This window comes from Antechinus flavipes, chromosome 1 (genome assembly GCF_016432865.1).
Source record: "Antechinus flavipes isolate AdamAnt ecotype Samford, QLD, Australia chromosome 1, AdamAnt_v2, whole genome shotgun sequence".
NCBI lineage: Eukaryota > Metazoa > Chordata > Mammalia > Dasyuromorphia > Dasyuridae > Antechinus > Antechinus flavipes.
The window spans coordinates 163,404,471-163,430,189 of record NC_067398.1 but is presented as its reverse complement, the minus strand read 5'-3'; the positions used below and the strand labels follow the sequence as shown (position 1 = coordinate 163,430,189).

General features: G+C 36.2%; 1 protein-coding gene across 3 annotated transcripts in view; it reads left to right on the top strand.

Annotated features, from left to right (window-relative positions):
* TNPO1 (transportin 1) overlaps nt 1–25,719 on the top strand; it is a 110,854-nt gene that overhangs the window by 14,697 nt on the left and 70,438 nt on the right. Inside the window, exons 2-3 of one of the 3 annotated variants that reach the window (XM_051992381.1) lie at nt 22,778–23,106; nt 23,264–23,377. In XM_051992381.1, coding sequence (XP_051848341.1) covers nt 23,273–23,377 — 105 coding nt within the window. In that variant the 5' untranslated portion in view covers nt 22,778–23,106; nt 23,264–23,272. Of the gene's footprint in view, nt 1–18,121; nt 23,107–23,129; nt 23,378–25,719 lie in introns of those variants that run through there. The other 2 variants (XM_051992388.1, XM_051992398.1) reach the window with 2 other exon arrangements.

The following is a 25,719-nucleotide window of genomic DNA, read 5'->3' as shown; positions in this document are numbered from 1 at the left end:
CTATATGGATTTTTCAAGTTTTTTCTTGTCCAATCATTTCATAACCCCATTTAGGGTTTTCTTGGAAAAGTTACTGGAGTAGTTTGCCTTCTCCCACTCATTTGACAGATGAGGAAACAGGCAAACTGGGTAAAGTGACAGGCCCAGCTAGTAAATGTTCTGAGACTGGATTTGAACTCAGGAAGATAAATCTTCCTTATTCCAAACCCAGTGCTCTTTTTATTGTACTACCTAGCCAGTTACCTTGCAAATAGATGCTTGCAAAAAAAATAATCAAATTACTTGAAATAGATATGATAAAAAAATCCTCATAATAATCTTATTTGCATTGTTTTTAGGGGGGAGTGTCAGATCTATGATTTCCCTGATTAGGGAATATGAAGACTTGGTCCCTGACCAAGCCTGCTGATAAATAGCAGGAGGTATAGTGAACTGATCAGTTACAGAAAACTTTATCAATATGAATTTTTATTCATAAGCAGTTTCTATTTTGAGATTGAAATAGTCTTAGTCCTCTATATGTATATATTCATTTTCAATATGTTTTAATGCTTATTTTTAGATAAGGAGTTCTTTGGAAAATTATATAGACTAGACATTTTAATTGTGAATCGTGTTAAAGATTTTTTCAAAATGACAATAAGTAAAAATTTGTAAAATGTCAAGAAGGAACTTCATATTTGACCTTCAATAATGATTTCCCTAATTTAGCACTCTGCAAAGGTCATAATTTTGTATTTGATTAATTTTTAATAGTTATAGATTATTTTCTTAGGTATCATTCAGATAAAAATATAATAGAACTCTTGGAGTTTCTGCATTTTTTTTTCACTAAATCAGTATATCTAAAAGGGAAAATCTAAAAACACTGGGAAATCTAACCTTTTCAATGAAATTTATCCCAGTTGACATAAATTGAATTGTTCTTTTAAAAATGTTTCCATTTATTTAACAAAGATCAATTTGTTTCTGCAGCAGGAATTTTCTTATCATGCTTTAATTTTTGATGCGTCCCATACAGTTTTTCCTCCCACAAAATAAATGTATCATTATGATTATTCTGAACTCTCCAAGGGCCTTTTTCCTACAGAGATCTGAAAAGCCATGTTGGAAGAATAATATGCTTTCCCCTGAACTAAAGGTTATTTGCCTCAGGCTTTTTGCAGCTTCCACTGGTGCTTTTCATTGTAATAATTTTGAATGTTATTTAATTGAATGGGCCCAATATGGTTGCAGAGTTTTTAAAATGGAATTTCATACATTAAACAGTCAAGTATTAAAGTTACTGTTCCCCAAAGACAAAAACAAAACAAGAAAAAACTGATGAAGAATATATGCAGTTTTTCTGTTGGTGCTTCAAGGGAGTGTTGATTTTTTTTTCATTTGCTATTTCTGTTTCTGTACAGACAAATAATTGCATTTGAGTTCATTCCATCTCCAGCATACAGCTAAACTCCTTTTTGCCATTAATTTGATCATATTGGGCTTGCTTTTGGATCTTAGAAAAACTAAAGATCCTAAATTTAAAAGAAAACATAGTTTTTAATAAAGTCCTTCTTGTGTGTGTTTTAAGGTTGGTAGCTTTCCTACCTTAACTATTTAATAGCTACAAATCATTAGCCTCTGACTTGGTTTCTTTCTCTTGAAATAGGAGTATAATATTATAACACAACTCCCAGAGTTGCAATAAAGGCTTTCTAGACTTTAAAATATTATATAAATAGTACTTTGGGTCATTTTTTTCTCAGTGGAAATTTTTTGAAAATTTTGTCATTTTAATAACTTGATATTAAGTATTATATGTACTATATAATTACTATAAAAATATAACTAAAATAGAGTTTCTCATTCCATCTACTATATCCTAAGAAGACAGAAAATCTCTTCTATTAAATAAAAACATAACTCTTGTGCTCAAATTTTCAGGATAATAATTCATTTGAGATTAATTTTATGGAATTATAGAATCCTGATTCTGCCATTTTAATTCTTACCCCTTAACTCCAGATATTGTTTTCAGGAAGTAATTAAATAAAAATGGAAATATGTAAAAATGACTGTATATGTGTAGCCAAAAAATGTTATATAGTCATAGATCATTAGATTGAAAGCTGGAAATATCCTCCAGTGTTACTTAGCCTAACATCCCTATGCGTAGAAGAGTTAAATGACTTGCCCACACAGATACAGTAATAAGTGGTAGATTTGAATTAAATTATCAAATCCATGCCATATTTTTAAATTTTTCCCCAGTTATATGTAAACCAACATTTTTTGGTTATACTTACATATTCTTTTTCTTTTTTTTTTTTCTTTTTTTCTTTTCTTTTCTTTTTTTTTTTTTAACTTATTTCCATATGAATCATTTTGGTAGAGAAAAATCAGAAAAAAAGGAAAAAAAAACATGGGGGAAAAACAGAAGGAAAAAAAAGTGAACATAGTATATGTTAATTTACATTCAGTCTCCATAATTATCCCTCTGGATGTAGATGGCATTTTCCATCCAAAGTTTATTGGGATTGCCTTGCATCATTGAACTTCTGAGATGAACCGTCTATTATAGTCGATCATCGCACAATCTTGTAATTGCTGTATATAACGTTTTCCTGATTCTGCTTGTTTCACTCAGTATCAGTTCATATAAATTTTTCCAGGCTTTTCTAAAATCAGCCTGTTCATCACTTTTTATAGAACAATTACTATTCCATTACTTTCATGTATCGTAATTTATTCAGCCATTTCCCAATTGATTGAAAGTGGACTCATTTTCTTGTTCTTTGCCATCACAAAAAGAGGTGCTACAAAAATTTTTACACATTTCCTTTTTCCTTTTTTATGATTTCTTTGGTATGCAGATCCAGTAATGAATGGCACTTCTGGATCAAAGAGCATGCAGTTTGACAACTTTTTGAGCATAGTTCCAAATTGCTCTCCAGAATGGTTGGATCAGTTCACAGTTCCACCAACGATGTATTAGTATTCCAGTGCCGCCACCCCCCATCCCTTCCAACATTTATCATTATCTTGTTCTGTCATTTTAGCCAATTTGATAGGTGTGAAGTGATACCCTAGAGGTGTTTTAATTTGCATCCCTTTAATCAGAAATGCATATCCATGTTATATTAAGGAAAATGCCAATATTTTAAATCTTTCTTCTTCTGCTCTTACAGACTTACATCCTTTGAGATTATCATGGTAAATAAAGTACTACTCATTTGTCTAAATCCACAAAAAAAATTTCATATAAATAGACATTCCAGATTAACTGAAATATACCCATTTAATTGCCTAAATATTTGATTCTAGCTATTTTGGAGTAAAATCTTTCTAAAATCAGTTACAAACTTGTACTCTGAAACAAAGCATAATTTATCTTTTTCTTGATGACTGGGGACCACTATTACAAAACATCCCTTATTGTACTTTGCTTTCTTTATATGTTACTGCAATGACCTTGGAATTATTGTTATATAAGCTTGTTTGGCCTCTCACTAAAGAGCCTCAGACACTTTTTAGAGTTTATTGTCTTCAGATCAAGTTTCTTTCTGCTCTCTAAATGTATTTTGTATAGTGTGACACTATATAGTTTTGGGGGTTTTTTTTATACCCTGATGGAATATAAACTTCTTGGGGTCAAGAATTCTTTCCTTTAAAAACAAATCTATTTCCCCAATGCCTAGCACCTAATATTTTTGTTGCCTTGAATTGAATTGAATCTCACAGCCCAACATTACACTTTAGTAAAGATTGGGTTCAATATATAAAAGAAAATTGAATAAATTGTTTTATATTACTAGCTGTACTTTTAAAAAGTATGTAATAGGAAAAAAAAGTATATTCTCATTGCTTAGCCCAGTGCTTACAACCTATGTTTGTTGTGATCTCAAATAGCATCATTTTATTTCCTCTAAATCTCAATTTCCTAATATGTAAAATAGAGGCCAATATTTGGCTTACTTAAGTAGGCCTCAAAGATATTGTAAAGAGTAAATCTAAAATAGATGTTAAATACTTGACAGAAACATAAACTACTATAAATATGAGTTTTAATAAGAATAACAATTAAAGTAAGTAAAATTAATGTTAAATACATTAAAATATAATAAAATGGTCTATAGAAACTTAAACCACTCTAAACAATACAAACACATTATTAGGAATAATATAAAAATATTACTGTCCATATCAATGTTCCTGCTTGAAATACAGCTAATTGCATCACTTCGAATAATTATTTTTCAGTGTTATTCTCAATATACAACATAAAATTTTAAAACTGTTTTTGTTGGTGAAGCCATCATTTTGGGGAAATCATGTTTTTAATGTATTCCTTTTAAGAAAGGGTCAGAAAATAGAAGGTTTTATTTGAGTTTTTGTTGGAGTAAAAAGTTCAATGGAAAAATTATTAGAAAGAGATTTCATTTTAAAAAGCAGAATAATAAAACATAATATGAAAGGAGTAACAGTAATTTCTATATTAAATTATCATAAACATATTGTTTACTAACAGAATCCCATCTTAGCAAATCTGACAGCAAATCATCAAATATTTTAAAAGGGCATTTTGTTGGGATGACATTTTGTTGGGATCCATTCCATTCAAAGATGCCCATTGAAATCTGTCCCTCCTGTCCATGTCGTTGGTAAGTTTGCACTGAACAAATTAGGGACCTTCTTCACATTGTGAGGAACACAATAGAACAAATGGTCTGCCCATCCATTATCCCTGGCCTTCATTAGTACAGCAAATAGCTACCTTAAAATTTTAAAACATTCGTTGTAAAGATGAAATTTTCTTGTGGAAATTGTATAAGAGATATTTTGTAGATGTCTGGGAATTGGAAACTTTGGATCAGAAAAAGCTAGAAACCAAAAGATAGGCTTTTATATGTACTTTCTACTGTGTGTAAATACAACTTAATAAAGTTAATATAATTCTCCCAATATTTGGCATTATTTTTAGAGTTTTAATGAATTTTGTTTTGGTAAAAGATATTTCTTGCTTGAGTTGAAGATCCATTAGTGTGATAGTTCATATTGTTGAGAATTATAATGCAGTTCCTGTTCTTAAAAGGAAGCTGGTGAGATCTAGGAGAGAGTATAAAATTTCTTACAAGGAGTGCAAAGTGGAAAGTCTCAAGTTGGGAGCCCTCAGAAGTCTTTACCATTCCTCATTTTGCTCCAGTTAATTCATTCCTTATCCAAATCTCCGGCAGAGAATTCTGTATCTTCTCTCAGATCACACAGTTTCACATTTAAGGGAAAAAAAGGCAGGGACAGCTTCCAGAATTAACGCTATTTAAATTTCTATGGGAAAATACTCTTCACCATTCTGGTTCCCCTATTATCTTCAAAATACTCAATTCTCTCATACATTCCAAATAAGAATATTTTATATTTGATGTATAATTCAGATAAACATTATTACTATTTAATTTAATTTAAATTTAAAAATAATTTTAGGATAAAAATAAATTTAGGATATATGCTTTTCAGTGTGAAGATGTATCTAAGGACTTCTTTTGTTAAATTGACCATCTTGACTTGTGGATAGACAAGGTATTGGAGGCAGCTTCTGGGCAGTGGAAAGAAGAATATTTAAAATTGGGGGATCTGGGTTTGAGAGCCAGCTTTAATACTTTTAAGTGAAGACTTTGAGAAAACGATTTAACCTTAGAAAATTTGTATTCTAACCAGGTGGAGAAAGGGATGATTCTTATCTGATAAGGTTTTCATAAGAAACAGGAGGAAATGAGCATTTATTAAGCATCTATTTCAAGGGCACCTATTTCCCATTTGACCCTCATAACAGCCTGGGGAGTTGGCGCTATTATTATTCCCATTTTGTAGTTGAAGAAAGTAAGACAGTGTTAAGTGACTTGTCATGTATGCAATAAGTGCCTGATTCCCCAATTGAACTTAGGTCTTCCTGACAGAGCTCTGTCTACAATACCACGGAGCTGCCTTCATTTAGGAGTAAGTAAAGTGTTATATTGATTTGACCTATTATTTAATAGAACTGAAAGTGGAATAGTATTTTAGTATATATATACACACACATATTCATACGCCCTATATATCAACAAAGCAATATTCATAGGGATTGTAAGAAAAAAGAAATATAGAACTTGGTAATAGAGCATTGAGGCAGCTAGGTGGTGCTGTTAATGGAGTGCTGGGCCCAAGTTCAAATTCAGTCTTAGATTCATCTTCCTGGGTCCAAATGTGACCTCAGGCACTTAGCTGTGTGATCCAAACAAGTCACTTCTTCTCTATTTGCCTTAATTCTCTAGAGAAAGACATGGCAAACCAATATGATTTCTTTTCCAAGAAAAACCCACCATCAATATGGGTCACACAATATAGGAAGCATTGAACACAACTGAATAGTAATATAAAACTATATGGTCTAGATGGTATTTATTAAAATATAATTCTGGCACTGCCCTTAACTAGCTGCATGACATTGGGCCAGTCACTTAACTAACCTGATTTAGCCTCTCTTTTTTCATCTATAATTAGCAAAATTAGCTAATATAACATTTGAGGATTCTTTTAGCTGTAAGACTCAACAATGTCCATACTTTGTGCCTCCACATTAAACATTAAATTGTTAAACATCTTTTTCTTGTTGGGATAAAGTTCAACCAATGGGAATTTGAGTCATATAACATATTATTGTATTTGTAGTTCAGGACAAAAATACTGTATTTTTGATAGCAGATTCCAGTCACAAAATCATGTTTGCAAATTAAATTAAAAAATTAATTTTAGCAGGGCTTCTTAAACTTTTCCCACTCATGACCCCTTTCTGCCCAAGACATTTTTATATATGAATATATGAAAGAGGAATACAAATCAAACATTTACTGATAATAAATCATGTACCCGTTATTAGTGATTTCTTCATGGTCAAGAGTAATGCTTTATCATCTTAAAAACAGGATTCTTAATACCTGTTGTGTCAGTGCTATTACTACTTGTGTTTTTAATAGTTGCTCATTCCATCTTCCTTTACATTTTTTCTCTGGTATCCTGGGTGGCTGTTCTTTAGTTTTTGGCCTTTCTCTTCAGTATTATATTTAGTCCATTTCTTTTCCCTTTCAATTCTCTAGGTCCATTCCTAATTCCTTTCTTTTGTCCTGGATAATGTCTTGTAGATTAATTTCTTTCATCTGTTTTTACTGTTTGCTGCTTAAGTCTCTTTCCCCTTGTTTCCTTTTACTTCTTTCTTGTTTCTACAATTTCTTCCCTCAGATTTGCAGATAAGAATTCTTCAGAATGTCACCCTGTTTAAATAACAGAGGAAATAATCCACTTTGAATGAGTAATTTGACCATAGGAAAAGTCCGTTTATTTTGGTGGTCTCCAAAGGCACTTAATTAACTCACCATGTCCCTCAGTGTACCTTTGGGTCCCAAGTCTACATCACCTGAGATAGTATGTAATTCAACAGCTGTAGACTTTAATGATAACCACATTTGTTTGGCAAAGGAATCGAAGATAAATACAGCAGAAAACATTCAATTTGGCAATTGAGCTTGAAAAGATTCTAAGGGTCAATATAAGATACTAATCAATTTCTCTTTGGAATAGTATCCCTCACTATGTCTTTTTATAAGTTGTCAATCAGGTCTTCGAATGCTGAAAACCTGATTGAAGTGTGTTCCTAGCACTTGTGAGTGAAATAGCCTTGAACAAAGGGAAGGTCAGATAAAGAATGGGAGATAGTGACTCCATAAGAAAACTTAACATTTTCTTCTCCCGTTGTCTTGTCTGATCTACCATGGCCTTCTTCTGATGAGAATCCAAGACTGTGTTCATTTATTTCTTTTTTCTCAAATTTAGATAATTGGAATCAACACATTAAAACTCCTAAACAATCTAAGCAAGTAGGTTTCAGTTGGACCAAAAAAAAAAAATTAAAAGCAAAAACACTACTAAGTATTTCTGGGAAGCAATGACATCTATTAGTTGTGCCTTGGGAACCAAATGAGTTGATGTAAGTCAAGATTACATGTTAACTTGAACAATGAGAGCCTACCTGAACAATTAGATGACTAGCTAATAATTTGCTTCACAGTAGCAATAATATAGACATGTCTCACTTCACAATAAAGGTATAATAGTTTTCTAAACAAGTATATTCTAAAAAATTGAATCATACTTTTCATTTACATTATAATTTCAGAAATGTTCTGGAATTTTGAGTATTTGCATAACTGCTCATGTTACTGCTACTACTACAATTTTTATAATGTAGGAAATTCTTGGACTTGCAATGAGTAATTTATCTGGGGTACTTTGTATTGATATATTTTGATAATTTTTGAGTTTGGGTCAAGGACTTGAATTGACTAACAAGGCATTAGTATCATCTATCAGATCCCATATGTAAATCAAGGTTGAAGAGACCTTGGAAGTCCTCTCATTTTATAAATAAAGAAATTAAGGCTTTGAGGAGTTAAATGGTTTCCACAAAATCAGTCATTTATTTCATGTCTGCCTTGAAAGCACGGGGTATGCGAAGAAAGGCAAAAGATATTCCTAGATCTTGAGGAGCTCAATCTAATGAAGAAATTAAGGTTCCTCTGATTCCAAATTCAGTGGCCTTTCTACTTTACATTAGAATAACTCCCTTCCTCTACTTCTTCTAACTTCCTCAATGTTGTACATGTGCCAGTTTGACAAAATAATCCGAAAAGTAAATTATTACCCTTTTTTCTGCCCTTGAGTTTACAACATTGTTACTATGCCTACAGGCATTTACTGACAAGATACTTTCTCTAAATAGTTGTACTGAACTATATTTAAAAGACTTGGAATTTATATCAGTCATGGGTGGCTTGTGACCACTGACAAATAAATCTAGAAGGAACATCCTGCTTGACCATATTTTATCAAGAGTTCTGACCTTGCCTCCCATTTTACGGAAACAAATGAAGTCATTTGCCTCAGATTCCCCCTTCTCTCTCCCTTCTCCTGTCACTTTCTTCTCCTTCACCCCTATTTCACACGACAAAGTGGCTTTTCTCCTTAGCAACGCAAGTGATCTCACTCCATCCCAGCTCTTGCCACAGATGGCCCCCTCTGGAATCAGCACTTATTTCCAGGCTTTCCCCCTCTACTAGCTTATTTTACTGCCTACTGACATGCCCACGTCTTCCCTGTCCTGAAAAGACTCTCCTTTGATCCTTCCATCCTCCTTTCATCCTATATCTCTTCTGCCCTTTGCAGCTAAGCTTCTATAACGGGTGCCTTTGAGTTTTCTGCTCTCACCCTCTTACAACCTGACTTCCAACCTCATCATTCCATTGAAACTGCTCTTTGCAATATTAGTCTGGATCTCGTAGTCGCCAAATCCAATGGCCTTTTCTTCATCCTCATTCTTAACTTCTCTGCAGCCTTTGACACTATCAACAGATAGTGTCTCCTGCTTGAGACTGCTCTCTCTAGTTTTTAGGGACCCAGTCTCTCCTCTTCCTCCTCCCTTTGTGACTATTCCTCCATCTCCTTTGCAGGATACTCTTCCTGGTCAAGTCCCCTTCAGTAGTAGAGCCCCCTCCTGTCTTTTCCAGCTATATTACTTTACTTGCTGATCTCCTCAGCTCCTATGGATTTAGTTACCATCTCCATGCTGATGTTTCCCAAATCTGCCCATTCTGCCCCAAACTCTCTAATCTCAAATCCCAACCTGCCTTTCAAGCATTTTAAATTGGATGTCTACTATACAATTTAATTTAATATGTATAAAAGGAAACTTATTTTCTCTCCCCCTACTGTTGGATTTCATAAATATGGATTTGCATATATTTAGGCATTTTGTAGCATAACTAACTCCCCCATAGTTGTATAAGTTTCATAAAACTATTTGTGCATACACAATGAATTGATATGATATATATGACTTGACAGCACATATACATCTGAGGGACGTAATTCTTTGTCTGGATAAGCTTTCACATAGAGCATTTTAAAAATTAAACCCTAAATGACTACCTACCCACAGATTTTTTTTTCTCATTTTCCAAAGCTAGTGATATTATTATCTATTTTACTGTCTTGAAATATAGGTGTCAGGTGACCTGACTTCAGTCATTACTGTTTTCCATAATTCATGAACCTCAACTTAAACAATAATTTATTTTATTATTATTAATAATAAATAATAACTTGTAATATATTATACATAATTATAATATAATAATAATAAAACACACTTATCACATCCAGTGTTTGCTCCATTGGCATTTTCTTCTTTTTTAATACTTTAAAAAAATGTGACTTAATTTTTGGTCCTTAACTTTGGTACAAAATGTGTCTCAATATTCTAGTAATTTTTCCATATTGATCCTCATCTCATTTTCTGTCTTTTATTTCTAGTTTAGAATTCTTCTCTTAAAGGGAAATGAAGAAAATAGTGAAAAAATACATAGGATAGTTTATTAGATTAAAATCTAAGTGGAAATAAGACAGCTAGACGTAGGCCTTTAAATGCAACTGTAATGAGTTTACTTGTGATTTGGAATTTGGGAGAGGCCTGTGTCTCATGAAGAAGGAGATAGTAGCACATCAGCTTTTTGATTTAAAAGGAAAAGACATGAATTGAATTCAGTTCAAAAAGCAAGTATTAAATATTGACTCTCAGCAAGATAATGTGTTAGATACAGAGGACTTTAAAAAAAAAAGAAAATCAATAAGCATTTATTAAATATGATAAACCCTGGGGATATAGACTAGAGCTTATGTGTCTACTGGAGGACGCAATATATTAGCGGACAAATGTTTTTAGTATATAAATATAACATTTACTAAAGTTAAAATATATTTATTTAAAATTTATTATAGAAAATCATATTATTGTGTATTACTATATTATATGTGTATTACTATATTGCATATTACATGTGTATTACTATTATATTATATTATGTTATATGTGTATTATTATATTGCATGTTATAAATGATTATTGTATTGTATTTATATTAAATTAAATAATATATTTATATGTTATGTGTTTACATACTAAATATGACTTATTATATTATATTTAAGAAGCTAGGTATCACAGTGGGTAGAACCGGACCCAAATCAAATAACCATCTGAGATGTTTTCTAGTTGTATCACCCTGGGCAAAGTCACTTATCTGTTTTACTTCAGTTTTCTCATCTGGGGGGGATAAATAATAACACCTGTCTCACAGGTTGCCGTGAGATCAAATGAGTTAACATGTCAAATACGTTGAAAATCTTAAAGTGCCATATCTAAACTGCCTTCTCCAACAAGGATGATGATCCAAGCTTGTTGGATGACAGACTATACACAGAGACAGAAAAAGGAAGAAGGCGTGTCAAGTTCAAGGAGCAACGAGAGAGACCGGATTGATTGGAAAGTAGGATTATGTACAGAAGAACTAAGCCTGGAAGAGTAGGCAAGAGCAGATTGCGTAAGGAGTCTTGAATATCGAGCCTGAGTTTGCATCCCTCCTGATTCTGGAATAAAATGCATGGAAGCTTTTGTAGCAAGATGGTCAGACCCATGCTCTGGAAGATTTTTTGGGTAGCTTAATGGAGAGGAGAGGCTAGATAGAAACCTATTAGGAGGCTATTAAAATAGTCCAGGTAAGAAGTGATAAGGACTGAAATCAGAGTGTGTCTAATAACGGACAAAAAGGACTGGGTTTGAGAAATTGTTCAAAGATTGTTTGGGGAATCCTGCTTCTCTCTCCCATCAAAACCTTGGAAATGGAATTTTAAAAAAGTGGAAAGGAAAAGAAAAACATTCGCGTCACTGAAGAAACCCTCTTAGGATCAGTAAACAGAAAAGCTGATTTTTTTTTTAATTGTTATATAGTCATTTCTGACTCTTTGTGGACCTTATTTGAGGTTTTTTTTGGTAAATCCATGGTACTGGTTTGCCATTTCCTTCTCCAGCCCATTTTACAGATGAGGAAACTGAGGCAGATTTAAGTGACTTGCCCAAAGAAATACTTCTTAAGTGTCTGAGGCAAGATTTGAACTCACACAGATGAGTTTTCTTGACTCCAGACCTGGCCACTCTATTAATAAATCTATACTGTTCCTTCCTTCCCTCTCCTCCACCATCTCTAGTATAGTGCATTCATTGCACATAGGAAATATTTAAAATGTTGGTGGGAGGCAGGGCCTCTAAAAATTACACTTGAGTGGGAGTGGCAGTAAAGGTGGGGAAAAAAATGATGGTTTGCTTGTAGATTGGGTTGACCTTTGAACATTTTACTTGTTCAAGCTTTATTACCACTCACTTCAATTGTCAAGCTATTTATGTACTTAGACCAGAATAAGTAACACAGCCAACCCTCATAAGGTTAAAAAAACAAAAAATCCTGGAAAAACAAAACAAATGATTTGTATATTTCTAACTTAAATTCTCTGCATAGCTTTCAGTTACTGAAGTGGAGGAATTAGTCAATGAATCAGTCAACAAATATTCCTCAAATGCTGGACTAAGAATGCAAAGATAAAAGTAAAAGGACCCTCTGGGAGAGTACTTTCAGATATATTTAGGAATATGCAAAACATATAGATAAATAAAAGTCTAAGGGGTGAGGACCTGGGGGACAACAGCAGTTAGAGAGACTAAGAAAGGTCTTTTGGAAAAATACAAAAAGAAAAAAGAAAAAAGAAAAGTTTTTTGACACTTGATCTGAATCTTGGGGGAAACTTGGGATTCCTAGAAGTAGAAGTCAGAAGGGAGGGCACTTTAACCTGGGAGAAAATTCAAAATTATAAGAGTAGGAAATAAGAGTGTTGAGTGTAAGGAGATCACCGTTCTCATGACAGACTGAGAGAATGAATGGAACATAGTTAATGTGTTATAAGGGTGGCATGGGGGGCAGCTTTAAATGCCAAATATATGTATTTTATCCTAGAGGCAATGGGGAACCACTGAAGTTTGTTTGGGGATATGTGGGGGAAATAAGTTCTCAAGATAGTGAATCTGGGTGACTGGAAAGATGGTGGTACCCTTGATCCAAATGAGAAAGTCTAGAAGAAATTTTATACATACATATATTTAAAATCAATTCTGTTTTGGAGATATTGAGTTGGAACTGCCTCTTAAGACATCCAGTTCAAAATGTCTGATAAGCAGAAACAGTAACACTTTCAGGGTTATATAATTGTGCAAAATGGTAGTGGGTAATTTGAAAAATTATTTTATAATGTAATTCTTTCTAGGAATAAATTATTGTTGTACTTTAATCAGTCAGCCATCTCTAGAGTACCTATAGCTATAAATCTAGCACAGCATCCTTCTAGGATCTATGAAATCTACAAACACATGAAAAATGGTGGCTCTCAAGTTTGCAGAACTTACAAAGTGATTAGGTTGATTTTTTGTTGATTCTTCTATTTAACTTATCTTTTTCTTCTTTGGTTCAAAATTTTAGATTACTTTTTAGCTTCTGTTTCTACTCTATTAGCTTCTATTTTTCTAAATGATTTTCTAGTAACATAGATATAATTACATAGCCACTGAAAAGGATTTTTTTCCAATAAAAAAGTAACACCCATTGATCACATTCTTTCACCTTTTCATTAAGATTCTGACTCAATCATTTAAAATTTTTTTCTTCAGTTTTACTACCCTTGGTTTACTTTTTCATAATTGTTTCACCATTCACTAAGTAATTGCATTCTCTAAATGTCATACTTTATGTTATTTGGTTAGTCTTAATTTCATTGTAACATCTTTTGGTGATCTTGTAGAGGTTTTTACAAGATTTGACTGATCAAATTTATCGAAGTACTTAATTAATCAACATTTATTAAGTACTTGGCCTTTTGCTAAATATCAGGAATCAAATCAAAAAAAGAAAAGACAGCCCTTGGCGTCAGGGAGGGTGGGGGTGCTTATGGTCTAATTGGGGAAGACTTCTGGTATACAAAAGGAAGTTAGAAGAGGGATGGAAATAAAGAAATGTGTATGAGGAGCATGGTGGAAAAGTCAGAAATCCTAGTCTTAAAGCTAAGTGAGAAGTGAGGGAATGTTCTGAGCTAAGATCCCTTTTGTAAATGGAGGTTTATGGCCCCACTTTTCATCAGAGGGGCAGAAGATAGTGTTGAAGAAATCAGAAAAGTCCCAGAAAAGTTCAACCAGGTGACAAATGAGTAAAACTCTTCTTGTATCCTTTCTCTGCATAATTGGAGATACTAGCCAGCTCCACAACTCACAGGGACTACAATAGGATGATTACTTATATAATAGTAACATATTTTAAGCTTATCCCAAGAAATCTATCCAGAGACTCAGATGACAGTCATCCATATCTCATCAATTAATATTTTGTATAATTTATGTATTTATTATAGATGTTATATATTGTATAGTTGTATAGTTTGTTATAATTGTTAGTATTGAAAAGATGGGCCTTCGCTTTCATGCTTTCATTTGCTTCTAGTAGATATAATGATCTCCACCATTTCCCCAAATCCGTCAACCATGATGTCCCCTTCCTTTTGATCCATGAGCAGAACTCACTGTCCATCTGTCCTGTCTGTCTCAGATATGCATATATTATTGGACAGCCTTTATAGATTTTCAATCCAAGTGCATTTTGAAATCTGGGCAATTTTTGGTAATCCATTAGGCCTTTCTGTATAGGCCAACCTCCTTCCAGTGATTGCAGATCCCTTCCAGGAGGCTTTGTAATTAATGACTTGGCGCTTGATGCAATCATCGGAGTGTCCCCCGGACTCTGCACCCAATGTCCTCTGCACCTGATGTCCTCTGTACCTGATGTCCTCTGTCTCTATGGCGAGTACCCCTATCTAGCATACCCTGTTCTTCGCAGACCTTGCCCAGTGTTTATTATCAGGGGATCATTGAATGAGGTTATTTGTGTTCTCCTAAAGAATCCTAAATTATCTTGAAGCTTGACTGGAGATTTACCTGCCTATTAAAAGAGCCTGTAAGGCAGCCTTTTTGCTCTGTTATACAAGCACTCTTTCATAATCAACTAACAATAAGCACAATGGAGATCTAATATTCTCTGCATCTTTCATTTAGTTTAACTTTATAAGGGCAAAGATGTGGTCTCTGTGAATTTTTATTTTGAAAGCCTTCTTGTTCCCTTTTAACACCCTCATTGACTATATCCTCAATTTGTTGTTGTTTTTGTAAGTTATTGTGACTCTCATACAGGGTTTTCTTGACACATATACTAGAGTAGTTTGCCGTTCCCTTCTTCCTTGCTCATTTTACAGATCAGGAAACTGAGGCAAATAGGGTTAGATGACTTATCCAGGGTGACACAATTAATAAATATCAGAGGCTGGATTTGAACTCAGGATTCTTGATTCTATATAAGTAGAAATGTCACCAAGGAGAACAAAGATAAGGCCAAGGATATAACCTCAGATTTTATTTGTACCAAGAGGAGATGACTGAGAAAAAAATTGACATTCAACAATTGTTTTACCTATCCATACAAAATCTTTCAATTTAAAAAAAGTGTTTTGTTTTGGTTTTGAGTCTCCCCCCTCCCATTTCCACTAAACTTCTACTCTAACAGCACATCATAGCATTAAGATCCTAAACTCTTAAAAGATGTGTTAGTAGTTTGTAAATTCTGATGTTTTACTATGATGGAAAAACCTTAAACAAAGAAAGAAAGAAGGAAAGGAAGGAGGAAGGAAAGGAGGGAAGAAGAAAGAAGAAAAAAAGAAAGAATAAAGGAGAGAAAGAAAAAGGAACCAGGGAGGGAGGAAGGAAGGAAGGAAGGAAGGAAGGAAGGAAGGAAGGAAGGAAGGAAGGAAGGAAGGAAGGAAGGAGAAAAAAGAAAGAATAAAGAAAGGAGAGGAAGAAAAGAAAGAAAAAGAAAGGAACTTTGGAGGGAGGAAGGAAGAAAGGAAGGAAGGAAGGAACTATAGAAAAATAGAAGGGATAATAAAAAAGAGGAAAGAAGGAAGGAAGGAACCCATGGCACCTTAGATCCCCTCCAACTTAGATAAATTCCAGTAGATTCCAGTAACTTTCTATCATATCCAGGATCAATTATAAAGTTTTCTGGTGTTTCTCCCATTACTCCCACACCAACTTCTGCAGTCTTCTTACATTTTTATCACTTCACTCTTCTTCTCCTCATCTTCACCACCTGGATTCTCTTGACTTCCTTTAAAACCCAGATAGATTTTCCCACCTTCCACAGGAAGCCTTTGCCACTTCCCTAATGATAATATTTTCTCTATGTTGATTATCTCTGGTTTATCATGTACAAAGCTTGTTTGTACAAAATTGCTTACGTGTTTATAGATTTTGAGTTCTTTGACAGCATTTACCTTTCTTTGTATTCTCAGTGCACAGCATGGCCCGCCACATAGTAAGGGGCTTAATATGTATGGGCTGACTAATGACCAAGTTTTTTGACATCAGAAGGGCTAATTATCACTCTGCCACTAAACACTAGGTTAAGACACCAAGGCATTCATGTTTTGAATTGCCACAAAAAGTATGCAAAAATGATACTTTGACATGAGAGGTCTGTCAAATCTGTGCTGAAAGAGGGAACATCCAAGCTCTTCAATTTATAAATATTTTAAAGTACTGAAATATATTTATTAAGGTAGATGTAGTGGGAGTTGCCCCATGGAGCATGCATGGAGCTGTGTTCCCAAGGTATCAATCCTCTGGTTCATGCATAATGATAGCCATGTTTTCCCCCAGTTGAATGACAATTGACAATTCTCAAATAACGGACATTAAAATTCTTAAATATTGTACTAGTATTTAAGTGTAAAGTATTAATATTGAAGTGTTTAGGGAAGCTTCGTGGCAGAGTAGATAGGGAACTTGGTCTAGAACCAAGATTTAATCTTTGAGTTCAAATCTGGCTTAACTGTGACCCTGGGCAGGCCACTTAACCCTGTTTGCTTCAGTTTCTTTTTCTGTAAAGTGAGTTAGAGAAAGCAATGGCAAACTCCTCAAGTATCTTTGCTAAGAAAACCCCAAATGAAGGAGTCAGCTAGGTGGCACAGTGGATAGAGCACCAGCCCTGAAGTCAGAAGGACCTGAGATTAAATCTGGTCTTGGGAAAGAGGAAGGAAGGAAGGAAGGAAGGAAGGAAGGAAGGAAGGAAGGAAGGAAGGAAGGAAGGAAGGAAGGAAGGAAGGAAGGAAGGAAGGAAGGAAGGAGAAAAGAAAAGAAAAAAAAATCCCAAGTGATGTCACAAGAGCTGGACATGACTGAAGATGATTAAATAACAACATTGGAGTGTTTGGGGGCAAGTAGGAAACACACACCTATTCCTTCCTTCATTCTTTCCTTCAAAATTCATTTAAACTACAGACTGTCCAATACACAAGATAAGGGAGAAGAACGTTAGAAATAGATTTTTCCCATTCTCATCTCTCTCTTTCTCTCTCTCTCTCTCTCTCTCTCGCTCTCTCTCTTTCTTTCTCTCTCTTTCTCTCTGTCTCTCTTTCTTTCTCTCTCTCTCTCTTTCTCTCTGTCTTTCTCTCTCTCTCTCTCTCTCTCTCTCTCTCTCTCTCTTTAATTGTTGAAGTATTTGGGGTTAAGTGACTTGCCCAGGGTCACACAGCTAGGACGTGTTAAGTGTCTTAAGATCACATTTGAACTCAGATCTTCCTGACTTAAAGGCTGGTGCTCTATCCACTGCACCACCTAGCTGTCCCAATATTTTCTTTTTCATCTTTAGGCTAGCTTTCTCTACTACAGTAGAGTGTGGTAGTGGGTAATTTGGGGAAATTATTTTTGTAAGGAAAGTGAGTATAACACTAATCTAGATATGATGGTGATAAGGGCCTGAACTATAGTTGAGATAGAAGAGAATGGAAAGGATTAATTCAAGAAGGATTTTAAAGGGAAAATTAACATATCATTATATGATATGTTTCCTCACCAAAATGAAATATGGCGCACATCAGTACATTTGAAATTGATTGTAGAAATTTAAGTTTCTGTGTTATGGGAAGCTCAAAGTTAAAATTTTCAAAGGCCCGATATGCACATTGTTATACCTGTTTTATTCTCCTCCTTTCTCCTTTTCCTCCTTTTCCTCTTCCTTCTCCTCCTTCTCTTCTTCTTCTTCTTCTCCTCCTCCTCCTCCTCTTCCTCCTTCTTCTCCATTATTTGTGACAGTCTTTTTCTAACAAACTGTTCCCAAAGAATTACTCTACCAGTGATTGTCACAGTTAAGCAACACTCTTTTTAGCTTTCCCAATCACTATTGCACTGGATTTTAGATATAAATTGACCATAACATCATTTATTAAAGAGGCTTTAAACTTCCATTTATTTCCTTTTTTAAAATGTTTAATTCTTTCACATATAAAAATAACCCAACAAACCTTATGATTAGTAATAATAGTCTAAACTTAAAGAAATGAAGAATGTGATATAGATTCTCTTATATAAACAGGGCAGTCAATTGAAAATAGTAATTTTCTGGTTTTTTTGTAATGATAGCTATCTATCTAGTCCACCCAGTATCTGAAAAAAATCCTGCACCGCCTCCAGGGTAAGCCCTACCCCTTTTGGAGGAGTTTGGTTGTTAGAAAGTTTTTCCTCGAATCTCTGCTCATTGTTTCTAGTTGTGGTGCCTTCTGGGGCCAAGCAAAACAAGTATAATTCCATTTCCATATGACAGCCTTTCAGATACTAGAAGACAACTGTCATGTTCTTTCCCAGTCCATTCTGTCTAAAACTCAGTTCTTTTAACCATTTCTCATGTGGCTTGAACTGAGAGCACTCTTCTTCATCCTACTTGAATTCTCCAGCTTAGGTCCCTCCAAAATGTGGAGCCTTTTGTTTGCTTTGCTGGGAAGAAGGGAAGCCCCTGAAGCCCTTAAAAGTGATCAGGCAGGGAAATAAAATGGTCAAAGCAATTTTGTATGAAGATTAAGGACTGTTAATAGGAATTGGGAATCTGTCTCCCTTCCCTCTCTCTTTATTTGTTGTTGTCCTCTCTCCCTCCCTCCTTCTCTCTCTTCTGTCTCTGTCTCTCTGTCTGACACTCTTTGTCTCTGCTTGTCTCTCTCTCTTTCTCTCTTGCTCTGTCTCTGTCTCCCTTCCTCTCTCCCTTTCTGTCTTTCTCTCTGTGTCTCTCTGTCTCTTTCCCCCACACACACACATACGCGCGCGCGCACACACACACACGAAGAAAGGGAGAGAAAGAAGGATGGAAAGAAATGGGTCGAAGAGAAAGAAGGAGAGAAAAGCAGGAAAGAGGAAGGGAGAAAAGAGAAAAAAAATGAACAGAGAGAGGAGGAGAAGGAAGGGAAGAGAGAAAAGGAATGTAGGAGGATAGGAAGAGGGAGAGAAAGGGAAAGAAAGGAAAAGAGAAATTGTAATCTTCTAGGTGGGAGATGATAAAGATCTGAACTATAGTCATGGTACAGGCAATATTAAGGGAATAAATTCAAGAGATTTTAAAGTTAAATAGACAGAACTTGGTGATTAATTGGATATTAGGGATCAAGGGAGTAGGAGTCAGAAGTTTCCTTATATATTTCCAGTATGGATGATAGAAGAATGACATAATTAGCACAATGAGGAATACCTGGTTTTAGACATGTGGAGCTGGTATTTGGGGCTTCTTAGAGCTCAGGAATAAGTTTAGGACTAGAGATGATGAGTTTGGTGTGGTCATCTTTGGGGAGAGGATATTTAAAATTATAATTATTTGTGACCTTTAAAGAAAATGGGGAGGAACAGAAAAAAGAGGAGTAAAGAATGAATCTTGTCAAATGGCCACATTTATAGAGATGGGTGGAAGAAGAGAGAACATAAAGAGACATAGGAGATATAGATTATATACTATCCAGGGACAACAATTTAAATATGGCCTCATAGTCAAGAATGAAATCAGCGTGAAAGAATGACAAAGAAATAACCACTGAATTTGGTGATAAGGAAGTTATTGATCACCTTAGAAAGACCTGTTTTGCTAGACTAGTAAAAGCAAAGGCCTCTTAGCTTGGGATAATAAAGAAGAGACTGGGTAGATGAATCAGAAGAAGTCAGAGTTGACCTTTTAGCAAGAAAAAAGGATGACAGTGGACAGCAGTAGTATAATCAATTGAAGTTTGTTATGGATTAGATTTTTTTTTAATCCTCAATAGAGGAAGACCTCTGTCTTTAAATCATAGGATTTTTGAAAATAAAGCTATTAGTTTAAGCATGCTAACCTGGCCCAGTGGCTATAGTGCTGGCCTAGGGACACATGATCTGGATCCAAGATTTATCTCAGTCAAATACAGATTGTGTGACTCTTGGTGCACTAGGCAACTCTTTAAGACTATAATTTGCAGAGAAGGTGCCAGTTAACATTGGTAAAAGGATTTCTTTATTTTGTTGTTCCCTATACCATTGAGATAATAAATCTATCCTGTATCCCCCAGCTTTTTAAACTCTGGTTCAAGACCCCATATGGGTCTCATAACTGAATGTGGGAGGATGCAAAATCATGATTTATTATCAGTAAATGTTTTATTTGTATACCTATATATCTGGAGTCACATAAAAATTTCTTGGGCAAAAAGGGATTGAAAGTGGAAAATGTTTAAGAAATCCTGCTGTGAGGGCATCTAGGTGGCGCAAAGGATAGAGCATTAGCCCTGAAGTCAGAAGGACCAGAGTTCAAATGTGATCGCAGACACTTAACATTTCCTAGCTGTGTGACCCTGCACAAGTCACATAACCCCAATTGCCTCAACCAAAAAAAAAAAGAAAAAGAAAAAAGAAATCCTGCTGCATCCCCTTATTAAGACTTTAGCGAGTGAGGAGAACATCCAAGTATTTTCATTTTATACATGAGCAAAGTAAGGTCCAAATTAAGTAACTTGCCCAGGATCTCACAAAGTCCCCTAATTCCATGGATTTGCTATGATTTATGGGCTAACCAAATTCTGGACTTTTTCTAATTTGATATCTCTTTTTTTTTAAAAAACATTTTCCTTTTTTAAAAATTTTATTAAAGCTTTGAATTTACAAAACATATGCATGGGTAATTTTTCAATATTGACCCTTGCAAAACCTTCTGTTCCAATTATCCCCTCATTTCCCTTACCCCTTCTCCTAGATGGCAGGTAGTCCAATACATGTTAAATATGTTAAAATATATGTTAAATCCAATATATGTACACATAGTTATAGTTATCTTGCTGAACAAAAAAAAAATTGAATTAAGAAGAGAAAAAAAAAATAGAAGGAAATCAAAATGCAAGCTAACAACTACAGAAAGAGTGAGAATGCTATGTTGGGATCCACACTCAGTTCCCACAGTCCTCTCTCTGGGTGTAGATGGCTCTCTTCATCACTGAACAATTGGAACTGGTTTGAAGCATCTCATTATTGAAAAGAGTCCCTCCATCAGAACTGATCATCGTGGTTGCCATGGACAATGATCTCCTGGTTCTGGTCATTTCACTTAGCATCAGTTCATGTACATCTCTCCCAAAATTTCTGAAATCATCCTGCTAGTTGAAAAACAGCTTTTCTTAAATCTATTTCATCGCCAAACTAAGCTGAACTACAGCAATATCTTCCTAATTTGTCTCCCTGGTTTCAGTGTTTTCCCTTCTTCAGTCTGTCCTTCACAGAATTATTAAGCAAAATAATTTTCCCAAAGCATTGGTCAAACTGTATTTGGGTTCTAAAATCAGAGGAAGCCAAACTTTCTTCAGCTTATTTGATATTGCCTGCTTTTCACGCTGTATCCTTATACCTCTTGCCCTTTCCTTTCCAGAAATCTCTCCGGTAAGACAATTTTTAAGAGAGTAATAAAAAAGTCAGTAAACACAATTAACAATATCTAGCAGTGTTGCTAGCAACACCTAGCAGTGTTGCACATCTGGAAGCTTCCAGGTGAGATCTCTCAAAACTCTTCTTTGAAATCAAACTTGGTCCACCTAGACTCAAAATCTGATAAATTTATCAACATAACATAAAATGCATGTTTATATCAATAATATTGGCTCATATTTATTTAGTTTTAATGATACATGCCCATTTGCTACTAAATTAATCCAAGCAGGGAAGAGAAATTGCTGATTGCTATAGGTGGGAAATCTGAACTGATAGATGTAGACCTAATCTTATCACTAAGAGTTCTCCACTCATAGGCAAATCACTTAATTTTTCCCTGACTCAGTTGCCTCATTTATCCAAAAACAAAAAAAAACCCAAACCGAATGCATTTTTCTCAGTGTTTTTGTGAGCTCCAACCCCCAAAATGATTAATTGAAATCAATTGAATATCAGTTGAAAAATTTTAATTGCATTTGAATGTAAATTATTATTGGTGTTCCCCGTTCATGCTCAGAAGCCAAAGCGTTATTATGACCAGTTTTAAATTCGAAGGGTGAAAAGGGGGCAACATACACTTTTCAGTGACATTTTGTGAAATTCTCCATAAGGTTGTTTCAGGTGTGTTGCAATTTTGTTAAAATAGAAAATCATCTTTTTTAGAAAAATTGAAAAAAAAAAACCAATAATGTTCATTACATAGAATTGATCATATATGTAATTGTGTGTGATGTGTGTCGCCCCAGAGTTTCACAAATTACTGCTTGCTCCCTGTTGGAGGCTTTTTTTTTGGCTTGTGTGTACAAGGGTCCTCTATTTCAATGTTTTGACCAAGTAGCGATAAGCAAAAAAAAAAAAAAAAAAAAAACCCGAGCCATCAGAAGAGAGACTCTTGTTTTTCTTAAATCATCTTTTGAGTTGGCCTTTTTTTAACTCAGTTTTTTTGTTTTTGTTTTTTAAATTGGCTAGTTTTCCTTAGGGTTAAATTGTTAGCGGAAAGAGGCTCTGCTCTGCACCCGGGACGATCTGCGGGCTTCGGCAGAGGAAGCAGGCCGGCATTAGGACCCAGGGGGATCCTCGGAGCGGATCTTAGGGCCAGATTGCAAATTCGCCGTGACTCAGTCTGGTCGGCTCCGTGCACACAGCAACAGCGGCCGCGGCAGCAGTAGCAGCAACACCAGCACCAGAAGAAGCAAGCAGCAGCAAAAGCAGCAGCAGCAGCAGACCTTGGCGGCCCTGCTGCTGGCAACTGTTAGGTTCGCTCTCCCGTTCCAAAGGCTCCAAATCCTGCAATCCAGGCAGGTCCCGGGGTGAGGGGGGGAGGGGAGGCGCTGCGGGACGGCGAGCGGGAGGAAGGAGGGGGGGGCAGAACTGCCCCGGGCGGGCAGCTCTGGGGCCTGTGCACGGAGAGTTAATATTGGCTCCGTCTCTTCCTGTGTCTGGCTTTATTTGCAGCAAACCAAGATGGAGTATGAGTGGAAACCCGACGAGCAAGGGCTTCAGCAAATCCTGCAGCTGCTCAAAGAGTCCCAGTCTCCGGACACCTCCACCCAGAGAACCGTGCAACAAGTATCCTTTCCGCGGGCCTCGTCGCCGCCGCCGCTCCTCGCCGCGGGGTCCTCCGCGCTTCCCGGCCCGCTCGGCTCCGCTCCCCTCCCCCACTCCGCTCCGCGCGGCGGTGGCCGTGGTGGGGCTGGCCGGGGCTCGCATCGCATCGTCCCTCCTGGGGCCTGGGCCCCCCAAGAGGGGCCGTTAAGGGAGCGGCGAGCGGGCGCCTGCAGCCCCCCTCCCCTTGGGCTTTCTTCCCTTTCCTCACTCCCACTCCCTGCAGCCTTCCCAGGCTTGGCGCGCGGGGAGAGGCGTGCCACGAGCTCTCGGGCTCGCGGAGGGGCGCCGGCTTCCGGCCGGAGCGGGCGGCGGCCTCGGGCCGCATGTGCGCGGGACCTCGCAGCCTCCTGTTTCCAGGCGGATCGCGGGCAAGCTAGAGTCCCGGCGGGGAACGAGCGGCCTCCTGGTTGGCGGCCGGGGCCTACACAATGAGCCTCGCTTTGGTGGCCGGGGCTGGGGGCGGGGGTCGGGACCGGGGAGGACGGAGGCGCGGGGCCGCCCTCCTGCCCGCCATGGAGGAGGTGGAAGAGTCTCGCGCGGGGCCCTGTTCGGCCCGGCCCGGCCCCGGGCGCGGGGTCTAATTTGTGTTCGCGGCCCGCCAGGCCTGGGGACAGGAGGGGGATTCGGCCGGGCCTCACCCCACCCCGTGGCGGGGCAGCGTAACACCTGTTGCCTCCCGGCTCCAAGCTGGGGTTTTCTTTTTAAAGCCTTGGCTCCCGCAAGACTGGCGACCCCGGGAGTGGGGGTGGGGGCGGGGGCAGAGGAGGGGGTAAGCGCCTCCAGTTTCAGGGGGGCTGGAGACAGGCTCCAGGGAGGAAGAGGCAGCAAACTCTCAGTCATATCCCAAACTGGGGGGAAAGGAGTATTATAATTGCTCTTTACTCGTTTCCCCCAGACACAGGCATCTTCTCTCCCCCCCCAAAAAAAAAAAAAAAAAAAAAAAACAAGAAGGAGAATACAATTCTCTTGTTGCTGACTTTGGTCCAAAACCTAAAGCGGGTTTTGGGTTTGTTTTTTGTTTTTTGGTTGCTGTTGGTTTGGTTTTTAAAAATCTCTGCTTCAATTATTTGTCCATTTGCTGAACTAAAATCTCAAATCTATAATGAAATATAGAAAGATTATTTTCGAGCTGACAACGTGGAGTTGCCTTTATTTAAAAACATCTCAAGAGAATAAAATTTATAGACTATTGAAGTCTTTAAATTTATAATGATTTAATAGAAATTACTTAAATGAAGGAAGTTACGTCAGCTTTTATTCTTTGATATGTGGGAAGTGCATATAATTAGTTGATATTTAATAGAATGGCATAAATGAGGGAAGTTGCAGTCAATTTTTATTTCTTGATGTGTGGGAAGCGTGTATAGTTAGATATTTTTCTGGCTAGAGCTTATGAATATTCAACTGTTGGGCAATATACTTTACATGTTTTTTAGAGAAAATAGTAGTAGTTTTTCAAAAATGTTCATTTAAAGATTTTTTTAAAAATTGCTACAACATAAAGGTAACTTCTGGAAAGCTGTAAATAGCAAGAGGAGTATTTATTTCATCTCTAGCCAGTTTGAGTTTTCAGTTTTGCTGAGTTCCATGGTTGTGGCATACCACTCTTTTATGATGTCATAACTAACAGCCTCTTGGTATTGTGAAAAGTAACATTATAAAAACGATTATAGATTGCTAGTGAGTTTTCAAATTACTACTTAGATTGGGTTAGTGAATCATGAGAATATCATGTAGGATGGTATAATGTAGTCTGTCCTAAGGTAAAAATCAGTTATATAACATGCAACCTCCAAATAAGGAAAACTAATTTAGGATTTTGCTTTTCTGTTTGATCAACTGATATTTTATAATTTTTTGGAAATTGGATTACTCGTTAGTAAGGTCAAAATGCTTGAAACTTTTAAAAAAATTTTCAGATTATCTAGATATAAAATTTGCATGATGGGCCTCTTCTAACAAAATTAATTCAGGTCATTACCTAGAGATGAGAATTTATTTCAAAGTAATGACAATGCTTTGCCATTTACTTCATTTTTTGAGAAAGAGTACTATCATTCAGCTTTTAATTATTTAAAAGTAACTTAGAGATTTTTTTTTTTTTTTAAAGAAAAATTTCAGTAGTATGGAATTATATTGTAAGGAAATTTGCTTATCGATAAAATGTTGTATGGAAAATAAAAATCATAGAGGTCAACTTTAGGTGTTCCAATTTACTTTTATTCTTTTAAAACCATTACTGAATTCCCTCTAAAATGACTCTTGTCAGCTGTTAAAGAATCTTTAGTATGCCTTTCAGTCTG